We start from the raw sequence: 25127 nt of genomic DNA on the forward strand, positions 1-25127 counted from the left end.
TTTTGCTTAAACAAAAGCAAAATGATTTTGGGCTCAGCGTGTCTGTCAGCCACCAGCGCGTCACAAATCCAGAAGACCCTTACTGTCTCTCTAGTGACTTAAGGAGGCATCAGAAAGTCGCAAAGTTTACATTTTATTTTAACTTTTGGCAAATGTGTGACATATTAATGTGACAGATTTATAATTAATATAACTATGTAAAAAGTATACTTGGCTTTCTGAGATAAAGGTGTCAATATTATATCATATAATTATTACAGTTATGAAATATAGTTATTCAACTTCATTTTTTTATTAATGATTTTATCTCATAATGTCGATGTTTCAACAAGTTTGACATGATTTAATCATTAATCTGTATGTCATGAATTTTTCAGTCTCAGTCTTAATTTCTGATCAATCTTTGTTAGAATTTTAACTTTTCAGACATTTAAATTTATTTAAAAAATCATGTTTTACAATTTTGACTATTTTTTATTTTATTTTCAAAAAGACATTCATAAAAGACACTCAAAAGGAGTTTATGGCTATATGTATGATCATGTATGTGAATTTACTGTATTCACTAACTTGAGCAAATATTTTAGTTTAGCAACTGAGAATTACAGTGCTTATTGACTCACAAATCTCTCATTTCAGTTAATATTTTATATAAATTGCTTTTCAATATAATATTTGTGCATATACAGTTGACGTCAGAATTCTTACCCAAACCACCCCCCACCACCCCCTTTAATTTTTTTTCTTTTTTAAATATTTCCCAAATGATGTTTAACAGAGCAAAGAAATTTCACAGTAGGTCTAATAAAGTTTTTTTTTTCTCTCTGGAGAAAGACTTATTTGTTTTATTTCAGCTAGAATAAAATAAGTTTTTTTTTTTTTCATTTTTTAATTATCATACAATAACTTGCCTAATTACCCTAACCTGTCTAGATAGCCCAATTAATCTAGTTAAGCCTTTAAATGTCACTTTAAGCTGTACAGAAGTGTGTTGAAAAATAGTAATATAGTAAAATATTATTTACTGTCATCATAGCAAAGATAAAGTAAATCAGTTATTAGAGATGAGTTATTATATTTAGAAATGTGCTGAAAAAAATCTACTCTCCGTTAAACAGAAATTGGGGGAAAAATAAACAGGGGGGCAAACTTCAACTGACTTCAACTGTACGTTAGATTAGTCAGTACTGAAGCCAAATCTGTAGCTAATCTAACAAAATAACTTAGGAAAATGGTTCATAAATTGGTACACTCAAGTTTAGATGTTGGGGAAAAATAATAAATAAAATATTAAAAAATAGCAAAAATTAAAATAATCAAATATATATAAATATACAATTTTGTTGAAGTATTGTAGATTGTATTTATTTTATTTTTTGCATGAATTTAAATGTAATATCTTTCCATATGTAAATATGTTTTGTGACTAAAATATTATATTAATAAATATACATGTGTATTATATACCCATATTCACTGAGAAATGGATACAAATATTCATTTGCAAAATGGGGTATATAGTCAATTATGCTGAGCACTGTATTATTATTATTATTATTATTATTATTATTATTTATTTTTATTTTATTTATTTATTTATTTATTTATTTATTTATTTATTTATTTATTTATTTATTTATTTATTTATTTGTTTATTTATTTATTTATTTATTTATTTATTTATTTTGTAATTATTATATCAGCAGTATTCATTCATGATGTTTAAATTTCTAAGTTTTCCAGTAGCATAAACGCAAGAAAAAATACACTGAAATAAAGATCCCTTTATTAAATTACAATACCATTATCAAGTCATTTATTCATTTATTTATTGCCAAAACAAAATCAAATATATTGTGTTCTTAAAAAAGCAACGGTGTAAATTAACAAATTCCAAATACTCAAATTGCTGTAACTGAGTTGTTTTTCTGTGGAATTTTTTAAAGGTGTACTTTTATTTGAGTACACTTTTAGTTCTTATATTTCTTCAACCTGCAGTCTCTGATTTATATGTTTGTTTGTTCATTATTGCCTACAATAGTTGGTATTAGTAGAATAATGTCTTGTAGTCCATGTCCAATCAAATCGGCCAACTCCACATACAGATACTCCATACTCTCAAAATGTCAGACAGAACACTAGCACACAGTAAAATAGTGGGACGAACTGTTGATTGAATTTTGACAGCTTGGTGCATCTGGCCTACAACCCCTCCGGATAATGAAGTGGTGATAAGTTTACCCCAGCCGGACGAGGTCCCATGGGACAGATAATGAGGCCAGTTGTTAATTAATGTAAAGTTCTCCTGGTCTCACTATGCTCTCGGAATCCCAATTAGTCAGAAGCTTAACAACATGTTGCACTTGATTTTCAGTTCACTACAAAGCCAAGGCTCCTTCTGCTGTTTTCCAAGTACTTTCTCTAAGTCGTTTTACTAAAGGGAAAACTGCATGAGATGTGTTCACTTCTGCTTAAATTCAACCGCTCAAGTCAAAACATTAAAACAAAACTGTGTCCTTAACAGACACGATAAGCTATTTAACTGTCCATGCTTGATGTGAAAATGCTGCGTGAAGCAGTACAGACACAAATCCCAGCCAATCGGAAGATGAGGGATTTGTTGTGTAATATTCAGGCATTCTAGACTTCTAAAATTAGCCTCCTCGTGGATGTTGGGTGATTAATATACATGAGGAGAGAAACTTCCAACCAATATGAAGTGGGTGTGTGCGGCGCTACTACGTGTAAAATTGAAGAAACAGAAACAACACAAGAATGATAGAACATAAGCACCCACTGGATTTTGCATAGTTTGTGTTTTATAGCTTTTACATGTTGTTTACAAAATAAAAGTTCTTAACTTGTTTTATACTGATGAAGACTATAGTGAATATATATTTTGACTTTTGTTTGTTTGTTTGTCTTTTTATTTTTGTTTTGTCTTTTATTTTTATTTGTCTTTATTTGTTTTTGTTTTGCTTTTGTTTATGGTCAGTTAGATTTTAAAAAGAATTTTAAAGTATTTTTAATTATTTATGAATATTGTAAATTTCATATTATATTATATTTTCATATAACATTTATCCAAAGTATTTTAAAGTATCTAATGCTCAACAAGGCTGCATTTATGTGACCAAAATACTACAATATACTACAAATATAAAAATATAATTTAATTTACAGAAATTAATACCAGTGTTGAGGGGTAACACACTACAAGTAACTCAAGTTACCTAATAATTGTACATTTCTAAGTAACAGATTGGTTAAAAAAAAAAGTTATTTTAATTAATTAGCTTTTAAAAAATGAATTGTAAACTTTCAGTAAATAAACTTTCATTATTCTATATATTCGCCATGTAGAGCCGTATAAAACATTATCCTAAAGGATTTAAAGTAACTTTCCCCAACAGTGATAAATACATTAATAAAAAATAATAATAATTATAATAAAAATTTTATATATATATATATATATATATATATATATATATATAGATAGATAGATAGATAGATAGATAGATAGATAGATAGATAGATAGATAGATAGATAGATAGATAGATAGATAGATAGATAGATAGATAGATAGATAGATAGATAGATAGATAGATATACAGCTGAATTCAAAATTATTAGCCCTCATTTGAATTTATTATTATTATTATTTTAATATTTCCCAAATGATGTGTAACAGATCAAGGACATTTTCACAGTGTGTCAGATAATTTTTTTTTTTTCTGGAGAAAGTCTTATTTGTTTCATTTCAGCTAGAATACAAGCAGTTATTAATTTAAAAAAAAAACATTTTAAGGTCAAAATTATTAGCCCCCTTAAGCTATATATTTTTTCGATATTCTGCAGAATAAACCATCATTTTACAATAATTTGCATAATTCCCCTGTGCATTATTTTTGTTGAAACGCACAGGTAGTTCCAGTAAGTTTTGATCACAGTTTAAAATAAATGCGCTTTTCCTAAATGTTTGTAGTTACCATAACCGGTAACTGATGAGGATTAGAAGAATACTCATCAGTTATGACACAAAATCAAGTTTTAAGAGATTTAAGAGACTTTCAAGCAAGAATACAGTTATTTTAAAGTCAAATCGGCAGTTTATGTAAAAGCATAGCTCATCTATAAAAGTTTCCACTCTGAGCTCCAGGTAGTCAACAGCAGCTCTGCCAACAGCTCCCCACTGAGAGAATCTTTATATCGGCCAGATCATCACAGGTCCTGGATCTCATCTCTTGCATCTCTGTTGTTTAAAACGTGATATATAATTAATATTTGATGTATCTAACGGTCAGTCTTTTGGACTTAAAAAAAATAAATAAATCACATGAACATCAGTATTCACAGCTTTTGCTCAATAGTTTGTTGATGCATCTTTGGCAGCAATTACTGCCTCAAGTCTTTTTGAATGTGATGCCACAAGCCTGGCACACCTGTCTTTGGGAATTTTTGCCCATTCCTTTTTGCAGTACTTTTTAAGCTCTTTCAGGTTTGATGGGAAGCAAAGGTGTACAGCCATTTTTAGATCTCTCCAGAGATGTTCAACAGGATTTAGGTCTGGGCTCTGGCTGCGCCACTCAAGGACATTCATCGAATTGTTGTGAAGCCACTCCATTAAAATTTTGGCGGTGTGCTTTTGGTCATTGTCCTGCTGGATGATGAACCGTCACCCCAGTCTGAGGTCAAGAGCACTCTAAAGCAGGTTTTCATTCAGGATGTCTCTGTACATTGCTGCGTTCATCTTTCCCTCTATCCTGACTAGCAGTGGCGTAGCGCAAAATGCGGAGGCCCCCCTGCAGGGATCGCTGACAGGGCCCCCTGATGAAGGGGGGGGGGGGATACGTCATACGTCAATTTGCATATTACTGACGTCATCACGTTCTGTTTAACAGCATATGGTTAATAAAGGGGTATTTATAATTGCACTACACTTTATATAAGCATGTTTATTTAACTAAATTTATTGCTGTTTGAATACAGTATGTCATTATAGATGTGTAGTGAATGTGCAGTAATCTCTCATATGTAATAAACTCAGACAAGTTCAGAAACTGTCACTAAAATATCTGTGATTGTGAACAAGAAAAGAATAAACGGTCCAATTAAATTGTTAAAATAAAGGAGAAGTAGATCGGTTTGACTGTACAAGGGAAATACCTTCACACTGCCTGTGCTAAACCATTTGTCGTCGGTACGCAGAGGGGTGATCTGCTCTCGGGCTGCAGGTGGGAGAGGCTGCTGTACGAAGACTGACTGGCCCGCCTGTCAGTGCTGTGAGGCGGGGGAGGGGCCGGCGGCATCACACGCAGCTCGTTGAGAAGAGTAGGGACGGTGCAGTATGGACAAATGACAGTCTAAAAAAAATTCTCCAATAACACACACAAAAGTTGCTAGATTTGTCGCTAGGGTGGTCTAAACCCCCTGCGGTGCGGGCCCTGCGGGCCCGTCCGCTACGCCACTGCTGACTAGTCTTCCGGTTCCTGCTGCTGAAAAACATCCTCTTCTGATCAGTCAGCTTAGATGGTTGGCTAGCTCTAAGACGAACTTATATAGGAAGGTGTTTGTCTTTTCAAATCATTTCCAATCAACTGAATTGACCACAGGTGAACCCCAATTAAGCTGCTTAAATATATATATATATGTGTGTGTGTGTGTGTGTGTGTGTGTGTGTGTGTGTGTGTGTGTGTGTGTGTTTGTGTGTGTGTGTGTGTGTGTGTGTGTGTGTGTGTGTGTGTGTGTGTGTGTGTGTACTTGCTTATGTCCAAAATGAGGACTTTCGCCAGAGTACACACCAGTAAAATGAGGACCACCTTGACAAATGAGGACTTTTTCTTGGTCCTCATTTGTCTGACCATATAGCAGTATTCAGCATGCTTCAAAATGGTGTCCTGGCTTAAAATCTCACTTGTCCTCAAAATGCACTTTTACATGATTTGTGTATCTAAGTGTGTATCCCCCCACCCCAAAAGTGTGTATAACACAGCGCCCTCTAGGAGAACTGCAATGACGCAATGATACACACTTTTGGGATCTGGCCAATCAGAAAGATACAAGGAGGATGTCACGCCCCCTATTGATCTGACGAATCAGAGGCGAAGTGCGTAAAAATAAAGATGGCGGCAGCAAGTTACTATGGTTACTTCACAGAATAAAAGAGACAGTATGAATAAAATTGCACTTTAATTAGTATTTAAATGAAAATGACCAAACTGCGTCAAGAAAGCCTTATATTTGGTGTCCTTAAGCACGGTACTTTATTCTAGGTTTGAATCGTACTGTTTCTGCGCAGATCGCGTTGTATCCCCGAGGGAACGGATAACACGGAAGTACAGTATGTAACTTAGTTTAGGCGGTACAGTAGCAGATCCGAGAAATACTGTGGCATAATAGCGCGAAACGGCCCGCGAGAGCGACACGCAACAGAATCAAATGTTTTCCTGGTTTGTGTGTTCTTTGAACTGTCTGTCTGTCCTACACTGTCAGCGACCGCACCGCGCACCTCCCCCGCCCGCAGCTACGCTCCCTCCGGCTACAAAGAGCTCAGCTGCCCGGGAACGAAAGGAGGAGAGGAGCTCCGAGTGCGACCGGGAGGAAATTAGGCAAAATATAATATATAATTTGATGTATATCCGTGTATAATAAATGGTATCATCACTTGGAAACTTTTTGTATACATGTTTAACTTTTTTTCCAGAGTTCTGTTTATCTAAATAACATGTTAATAAGTATTTGTTTAAGTTAAGAAAGCTAAAATGCCAGGTTTAAAATTTTCTAAAGAATGAAAAGTGTATTATTTATATTTCCTTTGCACTGAGATTTACATATATTATAAATAGTATGAGTGAATAAATTTCTTATTGAGTAATTTAATTACATTTTAGATAAAGATAAATATAATCAGTGATGGGAGTATAGTCCAAAATAATCAGTTAACTTACTGTAACGAAATCACAAAGTGAATATATATTTTTTCTAAAACTTAAAAAATGTAAAAAATAAAATAAAATAAGAAATACTTCAAGCCTGTTTATTTCATTCAAATGTAAACAATGAATTAAGACATTTGCCAGTTCTGTGTTTAATATATAGTTAAATCACTTGGAAACTTTTTATATGTTTAACTTTTTCCAGAGTTCTGTTTGTTATCTAAATAACATGTTAATAATAAAGTATTTGTTTAAGTTAGGAAAGCTAAAAGGACAGGTTTAAATTAGATTTAAAGAATAAAAAGTGTTGATTTATATTTCCTATGCACTGAGATTTATAGAGATTCTGATAGTATTGAGTGAAGTGATTACATTTCTTCTTGAGTAATTTAATTACATTTTAGATATGGTAGAAAAGCAATTTACAGCCTTTTTTAACTGCTCAGACACTAAACGTGAAAACTGACACAGACTTACTGAAACTCTTCACTCTTACCTTATTAACACCAATTCTACAAAACTACAAGTCCATTGCTGTAGTGTATTTGTGGATATTTGTTTGTGTGTTCAGTTACTAGTTTCAAGAAATATTGATAAGTATTCTGGAAGAGCTGTAAATACAACTTTAATGTTGTAGTAATTCATTACTTTTTTTAAATCGTTTACCCAAAACTGATAATAATAATGTATTAATACTACATGCATTTTATATTTTTCAGCCAAATTCTTAATGGAATAAAGCCATGGTCTTTCTGTAATAACTTAAGTTCAGGCAGTTTCAGACACTCTTTACACAAAAGTCTAAACAGATGTGTGTCCACTATAACAGATTTGCACTGTGATGCTCTTGTTACAAAACACCACACAAAAAGAGTGACAGTAAAAAACAAATAAAACACTTGGAATGATACGATAGCTGTATGAATGTGTTCCAGTTCTGTATTATTTTTTTCACAGCTGCATGTGCAAAATATGAGCCAGAATAGACACAGGTGTTACAAATTTAGATATGAACAATGGCGACAACCTGAAAAGAGGGAAGGAAAAGAAGGAGGAGAAGGAGGATGAGGAGGATGAAAGAGCCTGATCAGCCTGGTCAGAGGGTAGGCCTCAGACTGAGCTCTGTATGAAGACAGTCAGTCTCTCATTGACAGAAGTTTTAGTTGCCTTGCTTTGCATTCACTGTTTCTATTAAACTTGTGCTTTTTGCATAATGAGAGTGCTGAATACACAGATATTGTGATTTCACCTAGTGGAACATGTTCTTGGATCAACATCTCACATGTGTGAAACTCTTCCTGGAAGGCTACAGCTCACAGTTCAGCTTTACTTCAATGAAACATCCCTGATCAAACTAATTGAGTCCTCCAGGCTTGTTTGAAACAGACATTATAATAGATAGATGCCCCATTAACAAGGCTTGATATCACTTTTATGAACTTGAAAAGTATAACTTTGTTATAACTAATTCATTGTTTGGTACAACAACTATACCGTTTTACCATGAAGAGTCTTTACTGTGGGACAGCTATTTAGAGCCATTTATACACTATATGCATTACAAAAAACTAAACTCATAACAAAATTAATTATGGGATGTTGATCTCTGCTCTGTCCACTTTTTTGATGTTGAAAATTCAACTCTACAGTTTAACAAAGTGACTTTCAATTGACATTTCAGTATTTGAATGATAAAGTGTATAAGAAATAATATCTAGAGAAATACGTCTGTAAAATAACAGGAAATGTACTGGCAGCTTATTACAAGCTAGTTTAAATTGGATATACAACACCAACCCAGACAATAGATCACTTTAAACCAGGGGTGTCCAAACTTGGTTATGGAGGGCCACAATCCTGCTGAGTTTAGCTCCAACAGACTTGCCAGGAAGTTTTTTTTTTTTTTTTTTTTGACACCATAAAATTATAATCAGTTAAGAAAATATACTGTTCTTATATTTTATATCAGGCAAAACAGCAGCTCCTCTGTTCAGTTGCCTCTGTTTATAGAGCAGTCATAACCGGATTAACCTCGTTGACTTATCGGAACAACGGACTGAAGCGGACCATGAGGCGTTTAGCTTTCTATTATAATGTCTATGGTTTGAAACCTAAAGGTTTGTTAAAGCAGGCTGGGAACTAAACTGTGCAGGGCAGTGGCCCTCCAGGAACTGAGTTTGACACCCTTGACCTGTTGAACCTGGAACAACATTTCTATTAGTCAATCAGATTGATGAATAAGTTCACATTTTATGTTAAGGTTGATTTACATTGAGGGTTACATGCTTCTACATCATTGTTGTACGACTAATCATGCTCTCTGATATTGAGAATAATTTACAGTTATGGCTAGGTTTATGCCGACAAGAAGTTGTCTAACAGCAAGAAGGTCGCTGGTTCGAGTGTCATCTGGGCCAGTTGGCATTTCTGTGTGGAGTTTGCATGTTCTCCCCGTGTCAGCGTAGGTTTCCTCCACAGTCCAAACCCATGCGCTATAGTGGTACTGATCAACTACATTAGCAGTAGTGTATTAGTGTGAGTGAAAATGATGGGCCCACTGTATGAAACATATGCTAGAGTAGTTACAGGTTCATTCTGCTGTGGCGACCCCTGATAAATTAGTAACTATGCTGAAGGATAGTGAGTGAGTGAATGAGTGAGTGAGTGAGGTTTAGGGGTAGGGATTAAGCAGTGGCGTAGCGGATGGGCCCGCTGTATGAAACATGCCAGAGTAGTTAGCGGTTCATTCCGCTGTGGCGACCCCTGATAAATCAGTAACTATGCTGAAGGACAGTGAGTGAGTGAGTGAGTGAGTGAGTGAGTGAGGTTTAGGGGTAGGGATTATGCAGTGGCGTAGCGGATGGGCCTGCTGTAGGAAACATATGTCAGAGTAGTTAGCAGTTCATTCCACTGTGGCGACCCCTGATAAATCAGTAACTATGCTGAAGGATAGTGAGTGAGTGAGTGAGTGAGTGAGTGAGTAAGTGAGTGAGTGAGGTTTAGGGGTAGGGATTATGCAGTGGCGTAGCAAATGGGCCCGCTGTATGAAACATGCCAGAGTAGTTAGCGGTTCATTCCGCTGTGGCGACCCCTGATGAATAAGTAACTATGCTGAAGGATAGTGAGTGAGTGTGTGAGTTAGGTTTAGCGGTAAGGATTAGGCAGTGACGTAGCGGATGGGCCCGCTGTATGAAACATTCCAGAGTAGTTAGAGGTTCATTCCACTGTGGCGACCCCTGATAAATCAGTAACTATGCTGAAGGACAGTGAGTGAGTGAGTGAGTGAGTGAGTGAGGTTTAGGGGTAGGGATTAAGCAGTGGCGTAGCAAATGGGCCAGCTGTATAAAACATGTCAGAGTAGTTAGTGGTTCATTCCGCTGTGGCGACCCCTGATAAATCAGTAACTATGCTGAAGTGAGTGAGTGAGGTTTAGGGGTAGGGATTAGGCAGTGACGTAGCGGATGGGCCCGCTGTGTGAAACATGCCAGAGTAGTTAGCGGTTCATTCTGCTGTGGTGACCCCTGATAAATCAGTAACTTATCTGAAGGATAGTGAGTGAGTGAGTGAGTGAGGTTTAGGGGTAGGGATTAAGCAGTGGCGTAGCAAATGGGCCCGCTGTATAAAACATGTCAGAGTAGTTAGTGGTTCATTCCGCTGTGGCGACCCCTGATAAATCAGTAGCTATGCTGAAGGACAGTGAGTGAGTGAGGTTTAGGGGTAGGGATTAGGCAGTGGCGTAGCGGAAGGGCCAACTGTATGAAACATGTGCCAGAATAGTTAGCGGTTCATTTCGCTGTGGCGACCCCTGATAAATTAGTAACTATGCTGAAGGACAGTGAGTGAGTGAGTGTGTGAGGTAGGTTTAGGGGTAGGGATTAGGCAGTGGCGTAGCGGATGGGCCCGCTGTAGGAAAAATATGTCATAGTAGTTAGCGGTTCATTCTGCTGTGGCGACCCCTGATAAATTAGTAACTATGCTGAAGGACAGTGAGTGAGTGAGTGAGTGAGTGAGTGAGTGAGTGAGTGAGGTTTAGGGGTAGGGATTAGGCAGTGGTGTAGCAGATGGGCCTGCTGTAGGAAACATGCCAGAGTAGTTAGCAGTTCATTCCGCTGTGGCGACCCCTGATAAATCAGTAACTATGCTGAAGGATACTGAGTGAGTGAGTGAATGAGTGAGTGAGTGAGTGAGTTACTAGAGATTGATTTTATCACTGGTGATACTGTGTCAAACCAGTTCTGAAAGCTCAAATTAGTACGATCAGATGTGTTTAGAGGTTAAATTGAGGATCTGCTGTCCCCTCACTTTTATTTACTTAAAAAACCTATAATAAAAATGTGTATGTGATCTATCAAGCATGTAGTTTGTATTTCATTTTTTTACTATATAAGTTGGCAGTTCATTCCGCTGTGGCGACCCCATGAATGAATGAATGAATGAATATATATAGTAAAAAAAAAGAAATACAAACTACATGCTTGATAGATCAGGAATCCCTGTTTTTATATCAGTTGTTTATTATTAATAAATAAATAGATAATAAATAAAGAAATGTATTAATTTGTTTGGAGATTAAATTTAAGTGCATTGTTATCAAAGAAATCGCGTTCTAAAAAAAAGTCAAATGAAAAGAGCATGTTTAATGTGAAACAAATATGTGAAAACTTCAACACGTGGATGCATACATTTAGCAAACTCCAAGTTGAAGTGTGTTACCTGCTGCAATTCCCCTCCCCCACCCCTCTGTTCGTGTGTATGTGTGTGTGTGTGTTTGTGTTTTAAGCACCCATCCCCCACTGTCAACTCACAGAAGCCTCAAGAGAGCTGCCCTGGGGTAGACTACGACTATAACAATAATATTAAATTAGTTTGTAAATGTAATTCAAGTTTACAACACCTATCAGGTTTCCCCTCACTTTTATTTTACTTAAAAAAATAAATAAATATATATATATATATATAGTAATAAAAACATGTTTGATGGATCAGGAAGCATGTTGAAAACATGCCTTAAGATTGTGTTAAAACGCTAAAAATCTCTGTTTTTATATCAATTGTTTTTATTAATTAATAAATTATATATATATATAATTTATTTATTTGTTTGGAGATTAAAGTGCACCATCAAATAAATCGGATTTTCTAAAAAAAAAAAGTCAAATGAAAAGAGCATGTTTAATGTGAAACAAATATGTGAAAACTTGAACACGTGGATGCATACATTTAGCAAACTCCAAGTTGAAGTGTGTTACCTGCTGCAGCTCCCCTCCCCCACCCCTGTGTTCGTGTGTATGTGTGTGTGTGTGTCTTGAGCACCCATCCCCCACTGTCAACTCACAGACGCCTCGTGAGAGCTGCCCTGGGGTAGAGACTATGACTATGATGACGACGACAATATAAAATTAGTTTGTTAACGTAATTCTAGTCTACAACACCTATCAGGTTTCCCCTCACTTTTTTTTACTTTAAAAATATATATATATTTTTATTTTATAATTATTTTTTATTATATATATATTTATTTATTTACTTATTTGGAGATTAAATTAAAGTGCACCATAATCAAAGAAAATCAGGTTTTCTAAAAAAAAAAAAAGTCAAATGAAAAGAGCATGTTCAATATAAAACAAATATGTGAACACTTCAACACGTGGATGCATACATTTTGCAAACTCCAAGTTGAACCTGCTGCAGTTTCCCTCCCCCACCCCTCTGTTCGTGTGTATGTGTGTGTGTGTTAAGCACACATCCCTCACAGCGCCTCATTCAACTCATGAACGCGCGGCATTTGCAAACACGTGCTAATGACGCAATCAATTGGAGACGCCTTTTCCCGCGAACTCATCTCTCCAGGGAGAGCAGGTAAATCAATTTATGTATTTAAATGCATAATTACTGCTTACACGACAAAACATTGCCTTTGTAAGATGTATGTTTAGTGCTTATATTCCTTTGTCGATTATATTTGTTGAAATGTATTTAATAGCAATGTTAGCTGTATACTGTTTAACACACTACATTTCTGTTGATCAAAATAGTGTTTGCGTGTGCTTGTGTGGTTGCCCCAAAAATAAAATCTTTATTTTTTGTTTAATATGGTGATTATTTTAAATTACTTTAAGTAAATAAGCCTTTTAATGATGTTAATTAGCTTGCCCAAACGCACAGCACATTATATATATATATATATATATATATATATATATATATATATATATATATATATATATATATATATATATATATATATAACGTCTTTATTATATCAAAGTATATATAATTTTGAGGTGTGTAAAGTTACAAAAACATGAAAATGGTTCATGTGGGTCTAGCCCTGTTTTCAGTCTAAATAACAATGTATTTATAGCTTTGTTTAACGAATATAGGAAAATTAATCTTGGATGTGATTTACATCCTACCTATTCTGTTTTTAATTACATTATGATTTAATTTCTGATTTAAATTTTTAGATAGAAGTACATTACTAGATCTATGTGAAATCATTTGGGTTCAGCAGAACAATAGACAATATATAAAATGTATTATGCTATTATTATTATGTTATTTATTAGCATAATATAATTTATTATATTTATTTTTTCGTAAAGTCTTTATAGGAAACATGCCCTTTGTCTTCATGCTGGGAGTAAGAAAAAACAGAAAGCGTAAAATACCTCAAGAGGATGCAGAACATTACATTTGTTGTAAAAGTGACAAACCTGCAAGTGCAATTCATCAACAATTACAAAGGTAAGTTATACTCACAAACACTCTCTCTCTCTGTCTATATCTCTCTATGCAGTGGTTCAATATAGAATGATAATGAACATGTACAATATTGACATCATGGGAACTCAAAATACATTGAATAATTATTTATTATGTAAACTTTTACAGTTCTTTTTAGTAAAATCCATGTTGTGTTGCAGTGGTATTGTTAACAGTGCAACATTCTAAGAGACTTAATTGTTTTTCAATAATATTTTCAAGTTCATCTGGCCTACTACAGGTTGAAATATTAACTGAAACTGTTACTAAAATTTAAAATATTTATAGGTCAGTTGTACTGTACATTAACTCTGTGCAAGAAGGCTTCAATAATAAACATTAGTTAATTAAAAGTATTGGTAAAGTTTAATGTTAATCTTAGGTGATGATCATTTCTTAATGCTTATGTATGTGTTAAAATTATAGTAATCTGATTACAATCGTTTTACTAAAGTTAGTCGTTTTACTAAATGGGGATAATAACTAATAATATTCAGTTGTATTATTTTATCCTATATTAGCACAGTAACTGTAATGAATCTGGCTTTTTTTCTCACCGTTGACTTTAATCCATTAATTTTATTTTAAAGTGTTACCTGTTGTACTTTATCATACTTTTGCAATTAAATTGGGTTGAAACATTTATTAACTCTGAACATGTGTATATACAACAAAGCACTACATTAATTATTTTTGCTATTATAATTGTTAAAGTAACCAATGCAAACCATACACACACTTAAATTAGTTTTTAATGTATCTGTAATGTTGTAAAATATTTTACAGATCACCAGACTTTTAATTTTCAGCCAGGCACTCCAATGGCTTCCAATGACATCTTTCCATTTCAAAATTGTCACGTTTAAGATCTGATTTCTTTAAAAATCAGTAATCTTCACTACCTGTTATATTTATGATATGAAGTGGGTTTCAGATCGGACAAGAAGCACTGCATTAAAGTCCATTTCCCCCCGCCATGTCTTTAAAATATGAGTTTTTTTACCCTGTATTTTGGTTGTTGCTAGATCAGATATGGTTGCAGCCGAAAGTTAACGAAAACTATTTATATTATTTCTTAAATTTCACATTTGTTGTATTTTATTAACGTCTATCCCCACCCCAACCCTAAATCCAACTGTCACAGTAACGTAAAAACAGTAGTTGTATTGAGTATTATTTATGCTGCTATTTATTAAAATACCCAATACATTTTATTTTTTAAAGCCTACCTTCACCCCAACCTTAAACCCAACCGTCACAGTACTGTAAAAATATTCATTATTGTTATACATTCATTCATTCATTTTCTTTTCAGCTTAGTCCTTTTATTAATCTGGGGTCGCCACAGCAGAATGAACCGCCAACTATTCCAGCATATGTTTTACACGGCGGATGCCCTTCCAGCTGCAACCCATCACTAAGAAACCCATACACATTCATTCACACTCATACACTTCAGACAATTTTTATCTTACCCAGTTCACCTGTACCACATGTCTTTGGACTGTGGGGGAAACCGGAGCACCCCGAGGAAACCCACGCGAATGCAGGGAGAACATGCAAACTCCACACAGAAACACCAGCTGACCCAGGCTTGAACTAGCGACCTTCTTGTTGTGAGGCGACAGCACTACCTACTGTGCCACCGCGTCGCCTATTATACAGTGTCATAAAAATGCTGCTATATGGATGTGCATAGCACATACCAGCCGGCCACGTATTCGATTTAGACTTTACCCAGTATTTTCAATGGAATATCTGCGCTAGCCTTTTGCTATACTGACGGCGCTAGTGGTTATACCATCGTTCATCTAATTTTACGCTTGAACAACTAAATGAATGCTTTAGTCTGTTTAACTAAATGTATTGTAATAACATTACAACATTGATGATGTACAAACAACTTTGTGAAATTGAAAATATCCACATTAAGCTATCACCGGAAGTTTATCGTTGGCTTTAAAACTCTAGCTGTGCAGAGAGCCCATTGTGCATAGACAATTTTGTTCCAAATCCCCGTTAATATCTAATCTTTGTGCTAACAAACAATAGCGAACACAGTTGGGCAAGTTACTTCCAAAATGAAATGCATTACAGTATATATATATTAAAAGTTACTGCCATTTCTTTTTTTGTAATTGGTTACATGACAATATTAATATCTCAGAAATGCATTACACTACTTTTGTATTACTTTTAGGTTACTTTAACCAAAATACCCACAGAAGTACGACTCTAATGAATTAAATTATTAATTTTCCATAGTATGTCTATGTTTTCAAATACATTTAGCTATATATTGTAATTATTCAGAGAAATTTTTGTTTGCACAAGGAGTCTGACAACAGCCAGTGCTCCACACAGAGATCTGATCATTTATTTGACATATTTTCTTTTAAATATATATTCATAGTGCTTCATCTTTTACACATTTATATATATGACTGTGTAACCTTAATCACTTCTGGGGATGGGGACTTTTTACAGTAAAAGGTAGCAATTTTATTTTATCCAATAAATGCATTGATAATATCCACAGATTTTTAAATAGTCAATCAAATGAACTTAAACTATTAAAATTGCAACAAACATTTGTTTTGGCCCAAACTACAAAAACAAACAAATTTAAAACTAGTTTAAACACACTGGTTTAATCATCTATACATGTCATTATAACTATATTGTATAAATATTATTTCAAAGACCTACATCATGCTAACAATTAAAAGCTGAATGACATGACATAACAGGTGATTGCCCTTTGAGTGCACCTAAAAAGACATGAATGACACTTCTCATAAAGCTTGAGAAGCATACAGGACAAGTAGAACAATTAGTTCAAATAAAAACACAAAAGTCTGTAGAATTTAATGCAAACTCAAAAAATGCAATTATGAACCAATGATAATTAATTTTCAACAAACTGCAGCTAATGAACGTCTTTTGTTTAGGAGGATGAGTTTTCACCACTGAAGCTTTATTCAGAGGGGATTTTGTTCTTGAGTACAAGTTTGGGTGGTGAGTATGATTAGCCGAAAGGTTATTAAATATGTTTAGATGTGGTTAAATAAATGAGCAAATAAGCAAACATAACACTGCCGTGCCCCTATGCCAGGGATCACCAAACTTGTTCTTGGAGGGCCGGTGTTCTGCTGGTTTTAGCTCTAACCCAAATCAAACACACCTGAACAAGCTAAACAAGGTCTTACTAGGTATACTTGAAACACCCAGGCAGGTGTGTTTAGGCAAGTTGGAGCTAAACCCTGCAGGGCACTGGACCTCTAGAAATAAGATTGGTGACCCCTGGCCTATGCTATAGTATCATGATAGGTGATCTCAAAGGTGGATGACATGAAAATTGTGTATCACCCAACAATAATGTCCAAGCACTGCACAACTCTGAACAAGTTCGACCCACGCATGTGCAAGGCAGGCAATTCTGTAATCTATCAGCTTAAATATATCGGCCATATTTTGATATCAGACTGATGACCATAACATAAAAAAAAGCATTTATCGGCTGATATTGATATGGCCGATAATATATTATGCGTCTCAAAATTTAAGTATTTCTGATTCTGATCATTCTGATTACAATCAGTTCCCATATTTGATTGCAATTTCATAAAAAATGTTCCTCACAGACATAAAAAATATTTTACAGGAATTGAGAAGTGAAATGTAAATTAACACTTATAATCAAATCTGTAGTTTTTAGTGAAATAATTAGCAAGTTTTAAAATAGAATTAATTCTCGATACTATTGTTAACACCTCTTTGAAGATGGTCACAGAAAAAAAAATAGTACATCTTAAATGTATAAACTTTAAAAATTGTTTGTATTTTATGCTTAGTGATTGTTTTATGTTTTACAGCATGGATGCATCGAAAGAAGATGGGTCTTTAGGGAGACTTGTAAATGATGACCACAAAGCTCCTAACTGCAAAATGAAAATCATATCTTTGCTGTGTGCAACTTACTTCCAGGAGAAGATATAACCTACAATTATGGAGATTCTGGTTATGGTGAGTAGGGGTCAGTAGTATGAGTCTACAGAAATCAGTAGGTTCACTTACCAATTGTCTATATTATGAAACATAAAATTCAACCATAATTATACGGATGCTTTATTCTGTAATATTGACAGTCAAAATAGCAATACTGACTGACATGTATAAGTAGAAAGTCTGGTCAGAAGGAATATACAGGGTTTCCGCGGGGTCTTAAAAATTCTAAAATTAAAAAATCGAAATTTAAGGCCTTCAAAAGTCCTAAATTCACTGTTCTAAGTCTAAAATATTTTTGCACAGGTCTTATTTTTGCGATGTCCATGTAACGCTACATCTAAAACTCATTTAAATTCTTTTTTTGTTGTTGTTGCTAGGTTTTCAGGGTGTTGTAGTTCTTTATTTCACTAGTCCAATTGTAATTTGCATTATTACAACTACAAATAAGACCGACATGCCCTATACCGACAATTGCTAATCAGCTTTCTGTTATTGAACTCAGTGCGCGCGGTAAATGTGATGTCATCACTGTGTTTATGGAGGTCTGCCAGCCGCGACATGATTTTGGCTGGCAGAGCTCACAAAATGTTTTTTCAGTTCGTGCGGTGCCGCATTTGATTTGAATTGAATATGAAACACTTTGAAGAGTTTTTGTCTCAAACAGGTATGACTGTACACACATAGGGCTGGACAATAATTCGATATCAATATATATCGCGATAGATTTTTTTCAATAACAGTGATGATTTTTAAACCCATTTCCGGTATTTCGATATACATTTGCATACATCTGTTTTATTATAGATAAGATCTTATACCTTGTATCATTTGTCACTGAATGACTTTTTCGTGCTCAGAATGAGCGTGATGTCACTTGCGTGATGACGTACATCACAGACACGCTGCCACTGCCAGCGCTCAGAAGTTAGTTAAGCTGCTCCGTCGCAGAATGCTACAAAATGCTACAAAATGTGTGCCCTGAATACTGATGTGAATGAACAAGCTTCCACAACTAAGAATGCAGACAAATTAGTTGATGAGAGAGAAAAGACGAATGCAGTGGTGTGGAAGTGATTCAGCTTTTTAAGTTTCGATAAACGTTTAGTTTCGGTGCTCTGCAAAATGTGCGGTAGAGTGGTGCCGAGTCTGCCGACTAACAGCGGAAACACATCAAATCTGTTCCACCCGATAGAACATACTGACAGTCAGAAGCAATGACAGAAGATGAGGCATCATTTAAGTTTAAGTCAACCTGTCGCCTCACCATCCACCTTCCCGACACAGATGGCTATGAGGCACCGTGTAGGATCTAAATAAAACTTTGCTTATCAACACGAGCATATAAATTACTCGCATATAAACCTATACTATGTTCAAAACATGTATGAAACTTGCGCATATATAAACTTGATGCATGCCCATTGATACACCTATTGATACACCCATTAGGGCTGGACAATGATTCGATATCAATATATATTGCTATAGAATTGTTTTCAGTAACGTGATATGAGTTTTAAACTCATTTCCGGTATTTCGATATAAATTTGCATATATATATATATATATATATATATATATATAATAATTATATTTTTAAGATCTTATAGATTGCATTAGGGATGTAACGGTATCAGAATTTCACGGTACGGTAATACCTCGGTATGAATGTCACGGTACGGTATTTATTGAATCATTTACAGGAAAAAACAAAACTTATGAAAATACTCCAAAAAAGTGCCAAAAGTGTCAATGACATACAAATCAGCCATCTATCTGTAAGCTTTGAAACAGGAACTTCAATTTTAATAACAAAAAAATATTAAACCATGTAAAAAAATAAAGTTTCAATTTAGTATTGTTGAAAACTCATCACATTCAACATTTAATCACTCACTCACTCACTTAGATAGAGATGGGTTTTAAGGAAAATTATCTTATAACTATAATCTAGTAAAAGCTGGTATCTCTGGGTATTTACAATGTCCCCTGCAACAGAAAAAAAACCCTCTCATTTAGGACTGAGGTTTCTGGGACAGAGATATGACTTGGCCCAGGTTGACAGCAGTGGGTAACGTTGTGCATTGTCTTTCCCCCACTTGAGAGGACAACCATGAGTGAGATAGAGGTCTCTTTGCGGTACAAGTCAATGTCTGCATCAATCTGAACAGTGTGCTGTGTTTCTGCAGTCCCCATGACTGCTATTAGTCGTATTCCCCAACTTGCAGGCACGTGCACACATAGGGCTCAACCTGTGCAGTGCACATGCCCTTTTTAGTCTTGGATAGAAAGTGCCCTTCCAAAATGATCAAAAGTGCCCCCGCGACGCGACACACCCTCCGTGCCGCTCTTCAGTAGGCGCGCGACAACACCGCTCTTGAGTATGCGCGCTCAACCCCCCCTCCCCGCTTTACAGTACGCGCGCGACAACACAGCTGATCAGAACACGCGCGACAACACCGCTATTCAGTACGCGCGCTACAACACAGCTATTCAGTACGCGCGCGGCGACAACACCCGCTTTATGTTCGATCATTTCCAGGTCTTTTTCATCCTCGCTTCTAGCAGCACACTTCATTTCCGCATTACTGGATCTGTAGCGACAACAGACCGCAAAGAATGATGGCAACCCCAGGGCTGATGGGAATTGTAGTTTCCACTACCTCCCGTTCGCTTCATTCGCCTGAGCAAATTTTCTCAGAAGACCTATAGTTTTATCGAGTCATGCGACTACGCTAATATCGGAAAAAATTTATATTGCGGTATGACGGTATTTACAATACCGTTACATCCCTAGATTGCATCATTTGTCACTGAGTGACGGTCAGTGCTCAGCCATCAGAAAGAGCATGATGTACGTCATCACGCATGTGACATCACAGACACGCTGCCAGCGCTTAGCACAGCAGTTGGTTAGCTACGTCGCAGAAAGTTTGCCCTGAAGTGTGCCCTGAATACAGATGTGAATGAACAAGCTATATATATATATATATATATATATATATATATATATATATATATATATATATATATATATATATATATATATATATATATATATATATATTTGCACAGGGCTTGACATTAACTTTTTTGATCACCAGCCACTGTGGCTAGTAGATTTCCAACTTTACTAGCCACTCTGCATTTTCACTATCCACAATTTTGTTGTTGGAAAAATATATTTTATATGCATAAGTTTGACGTTGACATGCTAAAATTACTTGATTTAAATTTTGTGTTATGTCCACGTGTTCTCAATCATTTCACTTTTTGTGTGTCGAGTATGAGCTTGCTCAATGAGCATGAGCAAAGGAGTCATGGTTTCATAGTGTTTGCACGACTAGCATGACTTTTTTTAGAGCTCAAAATTAACGGTTTACCAAATTTATCTCTATAACCATACAAAACAATAATTATTTCTTAGACACAAATGTTTAATGTGTCAAAACAAGCAAAATATAGCTGTATACTATACTTTTTATTTAATAAAACATTTCTTAAAAAAGAAAGAAAAGCAATTGACTTTTAAAAAAAATAACTATTGTCATGTATCAAAAATATTTACAGTAATCTGTCGTGGCTAATGATCATCCTCTCATTTGGTATTCACTTGCTTTCTTCTGCTCACGTGATCACAATTATTTTACTTCTCGATTCTAAGATCACATTTGCACGCATATTGGGTCATCCTTATATTGTCGAACCCTGCTTTTAGGAAAACTACAAAATTGAAAAAAAATTATTTTCAACCAGGCAAAGTGGCTTGTGGGAGTGACTGTCTAACACGCCAAAGCTGAAATCTACCTGAATTTGGCGTGTTGCCGGGTGTTAATGTAAAGCCCTGTGTGTGTGTGTGTATATATATATATATATATGTCTGTTTGTAAAGGCTAAATACAAAAAAGAGAGTGAACATTTGAAAAAGTTAACAAGTAAAATTTTTTTAAACCTTTTTATTAAAAGAAAAGTTATAAGAGCCTGGAGGTATTATAGACTTTGCAAATTCAGTTTGCAGACATTTGTAGGTACAGACATCTATTGTGTGCGTTCTTGGCAGTTTTTTTATGTCTTTTTAATATTGTCCATATCGATATCGGAATTATATCATATCGACCGAAATTAAGAAGTATATCGTGATATTTGTCATATCATCCAGCCCTATACACACATCTTCTTTATGATCAGTCCATGCGTGATCATAGGGAGAAGTAGAACCAGATGACCAATACTTTTTGGCTAGAAATTGCAACAGCAGTGGGAAAGGACGACAGTTTTTGTAAAAGTTTGGAAAAACCTAAAGGATAAGTTTGTTTAAAAAAAGAGTCCATGCAAAAGTGTAGACCCAGTTGGTTTTAATATTACAGAATGTTTTTCCATCATGCATAGGTTTTACACTAATGTATAGACCTATATTACAATTTCGAATTTAAAACAATTTACAAGTTACAAACTAAAATTAAGTAACAAAATTTTGCCTAATTACCCTAACCTGCCAAGTTCACCTAATTAACCTAATTAGGATTTTAAATGTCACTTTAAGCTGTATAGAAGTGTCTTCAAAACTATCTAGTCAAATATTATTTACTGTCATCATGGCAAACAGAAAATAAATCTGTTATTAGAGATGAGTTATTAAAACTATTATGTTTGAAATGTGTTGAAAAAAAAATCTGCTCTCCATTAAACGGGAATTGGGGAAAAATAAACAGGGGGGCTAATAATTCTGACTTCAACTGGAAAGGAATGTATGAATATATGTATCAGTTTACAGTATATTGATGCCCAATTTCTAGGCTTTATTGGTAATAACTAAACTAGCCAGAAAGTCATGTGTGAATTGTTGAGTGGGCAAAATAAAAAATAAAAAACCTCAATATTTTTAGTGAGTGTACTTGTTTTCTGTTTTTATTTCTGCCTTAATAAAAAATATAATTGTAGAGCAACCCAAAATCTGTTGCCATTAATATTTAACTTTAATGGGTAGAACTGTCTGAGATATGAAGAAAAGCATGTGATGCATCATTTAGATAAAAAATGTATTTAAAAAATCTTGAATGGTTATAAAAATCTTTATAATTAATTATTAAATAATTAAAAACGATTATCCTGAATGATATTAATGATATGACCTAGTTCCAGAAGCTTTTTACTTCTCTGTTTATTTGTCAGATTTTACTGTCGGTTTCTTCTTCTTCTGATCTCTTTATGTGTATGCGTGTTTTTGATATTGCGATATAGGTCCTAAATTTAATACTTAATGGTCTTAAAAAGGTCTTAATAAGTCTTAAATTTGACATTATGATATCTGCAGAAACCCTGAATATAGAAAAAGAAGAATATACTTGTTCTGTCTTGACAAATATTTCTGATTTCGATATTCTCTGTTTTTTTTCTGACATCCAGTCCCATAATGTTCTGTCTCCTCACCTGCTTTGGACAACGTGAAGATGAGTGATCCTCACAAACAAACTGAGCCACAACAGTCAGACAAAGCAAGAAGATCAGGGAATAAGACGGTAACCCTTTCATTCAGGCACCAGGTAGCCTATCTAGTGATATTTGCTGCTAAGTGAACAGGGCAGAGTAACCAGAACAAGGTAAGACAGACCCTTTGGCAGGTTTATTTAAAATGTAATCTTGTTCTAACTATATAACATCATACAATTGTGTCTTAAAGCAATTTATTTAAAGATGAAAGGATAGCTCAATTATGTATTTTCACATGCCAGATATTCTGGAGTTAATTCATACAGTATGACCAATAGTACACATACAGATTTTACTATAAAAGATTGGTTAATTACTGGCAAGTGATAGTTGGACTGCATAGTTAATCGTAAAAAGATGGCGATCTCGATTCGAACCCCTGAACGTCGATGCGTGAACGACATTTAAATGACCATATTGCAGTTTGGAGTTATGTTTACTACAAGATAGGGTTGTGCCGATTGACACTAGTGTTGTGTATCGATGATAGGGAGAGATATTACAGAGAGCTGAGGCCTGACTATTTTAAAGATGATGTTTGGTTCGTTTCACATTTATGTAGACCTATTACATGTGTTAAATTCATTTTTAAATAAAAGACTTATTATTAATATTATCTTGTTGTTGATGTTATTCTTATCAGAATTAATAATCAATTAACTGTAATTTGTCCAGCTTTAGCTGTGTCCGTCAGCATTGCCTAACCGACACTTTTAGACTGCAGCAGCAATCATTTAAATTGAAAATTGCCTGCTCAAAGGAAAAAAAATACAATGATTTTAAAATTGCAAGGCGAGTATTACCTATATTCACAATTTTTACCAAAATCAGCATGTCAAAAAGAATTTATTTCCCATTCTTTGCATATCAAGTTAATATGCAACTTCACTGTTACTTAAAAATAATAGGCTAAATAACAAAACAGGATTTAATTAACAAACAAGTTATAGGTGCAGTAGGTGATCTGCCAAAATACTAACCGGTTGGCATAATATCTTTGAAACACAGTCCCTTCCCTGCCATCCAAAGCTACGCCTCCTAAAACACGAATGCTCATCGTAAAGATGGCAGTGGACAACCCACTAGATCATGTCATTCACCATTTATAAATGTAGCTAGTGTTTGGCTGGTGGTGTGCAGGAATTACACTTATTACTAAACCATATTTGCATGCTATTTCACATGAATATTCAGAGTAGTGGTGAACAATATAAAGAGCGCATCACAGGCTGTCATTGTTCAGAAATGACCCAATATAAATACAAAAGCATCTTCAGCTCAGTAAAGTAGGCTAGGCCGAATAGCTCTATTTACTGATGTTTTGTTGTTAAACTAAATATAAATCTACTTTATCAACGCTGTAAAAGGACCTTATGAAGCTGAAAATAGTCGCATCAATCTTTCACGGGGAGATTTCAGTGGCTGAACAACACTTCTGTGCAAATAACCCATTTATAACAACACAATCTACATCAGCTCTGTGTGACTAAAAGAGTTTAACACAGAACATGACCAGCCTAACAGAAATACTGCAGTCATGGTATTATTCTTCTTCCAGCGTGCAAAACTCACTCCAATATAGATTCAGGAGTTTAACTGGTTTTTATTCAGCATTTGATTCGCAACTGTGACTGCTCGTCTGCACATAAACGCTCGGCGCACATGCACGCATCCACACGCAAATGGTGAATCTGCATGAAGAGATGCCCAGTGGTTCAAATCTACATTTGCTGACAGTTTGAACTACTTATAAGAATTATGAGAATTGTCAGCCCGACAATATTTAATTGGATGAACATGTTTTAGTTTTATGCCTTACCCAGAATATAAAAATACATATAAACACATTTAGATCATTTTCTTTAATCTTTACTTTTGGACTGTGAAGAGACTTTCGACCAGCACAACAACACATGATTCTGAAG

General features: G+C 34.9%; 1 protein-coding gene across 3 annotated transcripts in view; it reads left to right on the plus strand.

The window, feature by feature from the left end:
* Positions 1-25127, plus strand: part of ntng1b (netrin g1b) — a 164785-nt gene that overhangs the window by 42106 nt on the left and 97552 nt on the right. Inside the window, exons 1-5 of one of the 3 annotated variants that reach the window (XM_087240586.1) lie at positions 12749-12798; positions 13545-13686; positions 16656-16722; positions 17580-17730; positions 23119-23231. The exons of the other annotated variants lie outside the window; for them this stretch is intronic. Of the exons in view, the coding sequence (XP_087096712.1) occupies positions 23163-23231 (69 nt within the window). The 5' untranslated portion in view covers positions 12749-12798; positions 13545-13686; positions 16656-16722; positions 17580-17730; positions 23119-23162. Of the gene's footprint in view, positions 1-12748; positions 12799-13544; positions 13687-16655; positions 16723-17579; positions 17731-23118; positions 23232-25127 lie in introns of those variants that run through there. 3 annotated transcript variants of the gene reach the window in all.

Source organism: Danio rerio, chromosome 2 (assembly GCF_052040795.2).
Source record: "Danio rerio strain M-AB ecotype USA chromosome 2, GRCz13ab, whole genome shotgun sequence".
NCBI lineage: Eukaryota > Metazoa > Chordata > Actinopteri > Cypriniformes > Danionidae > Danio > Danio rerio.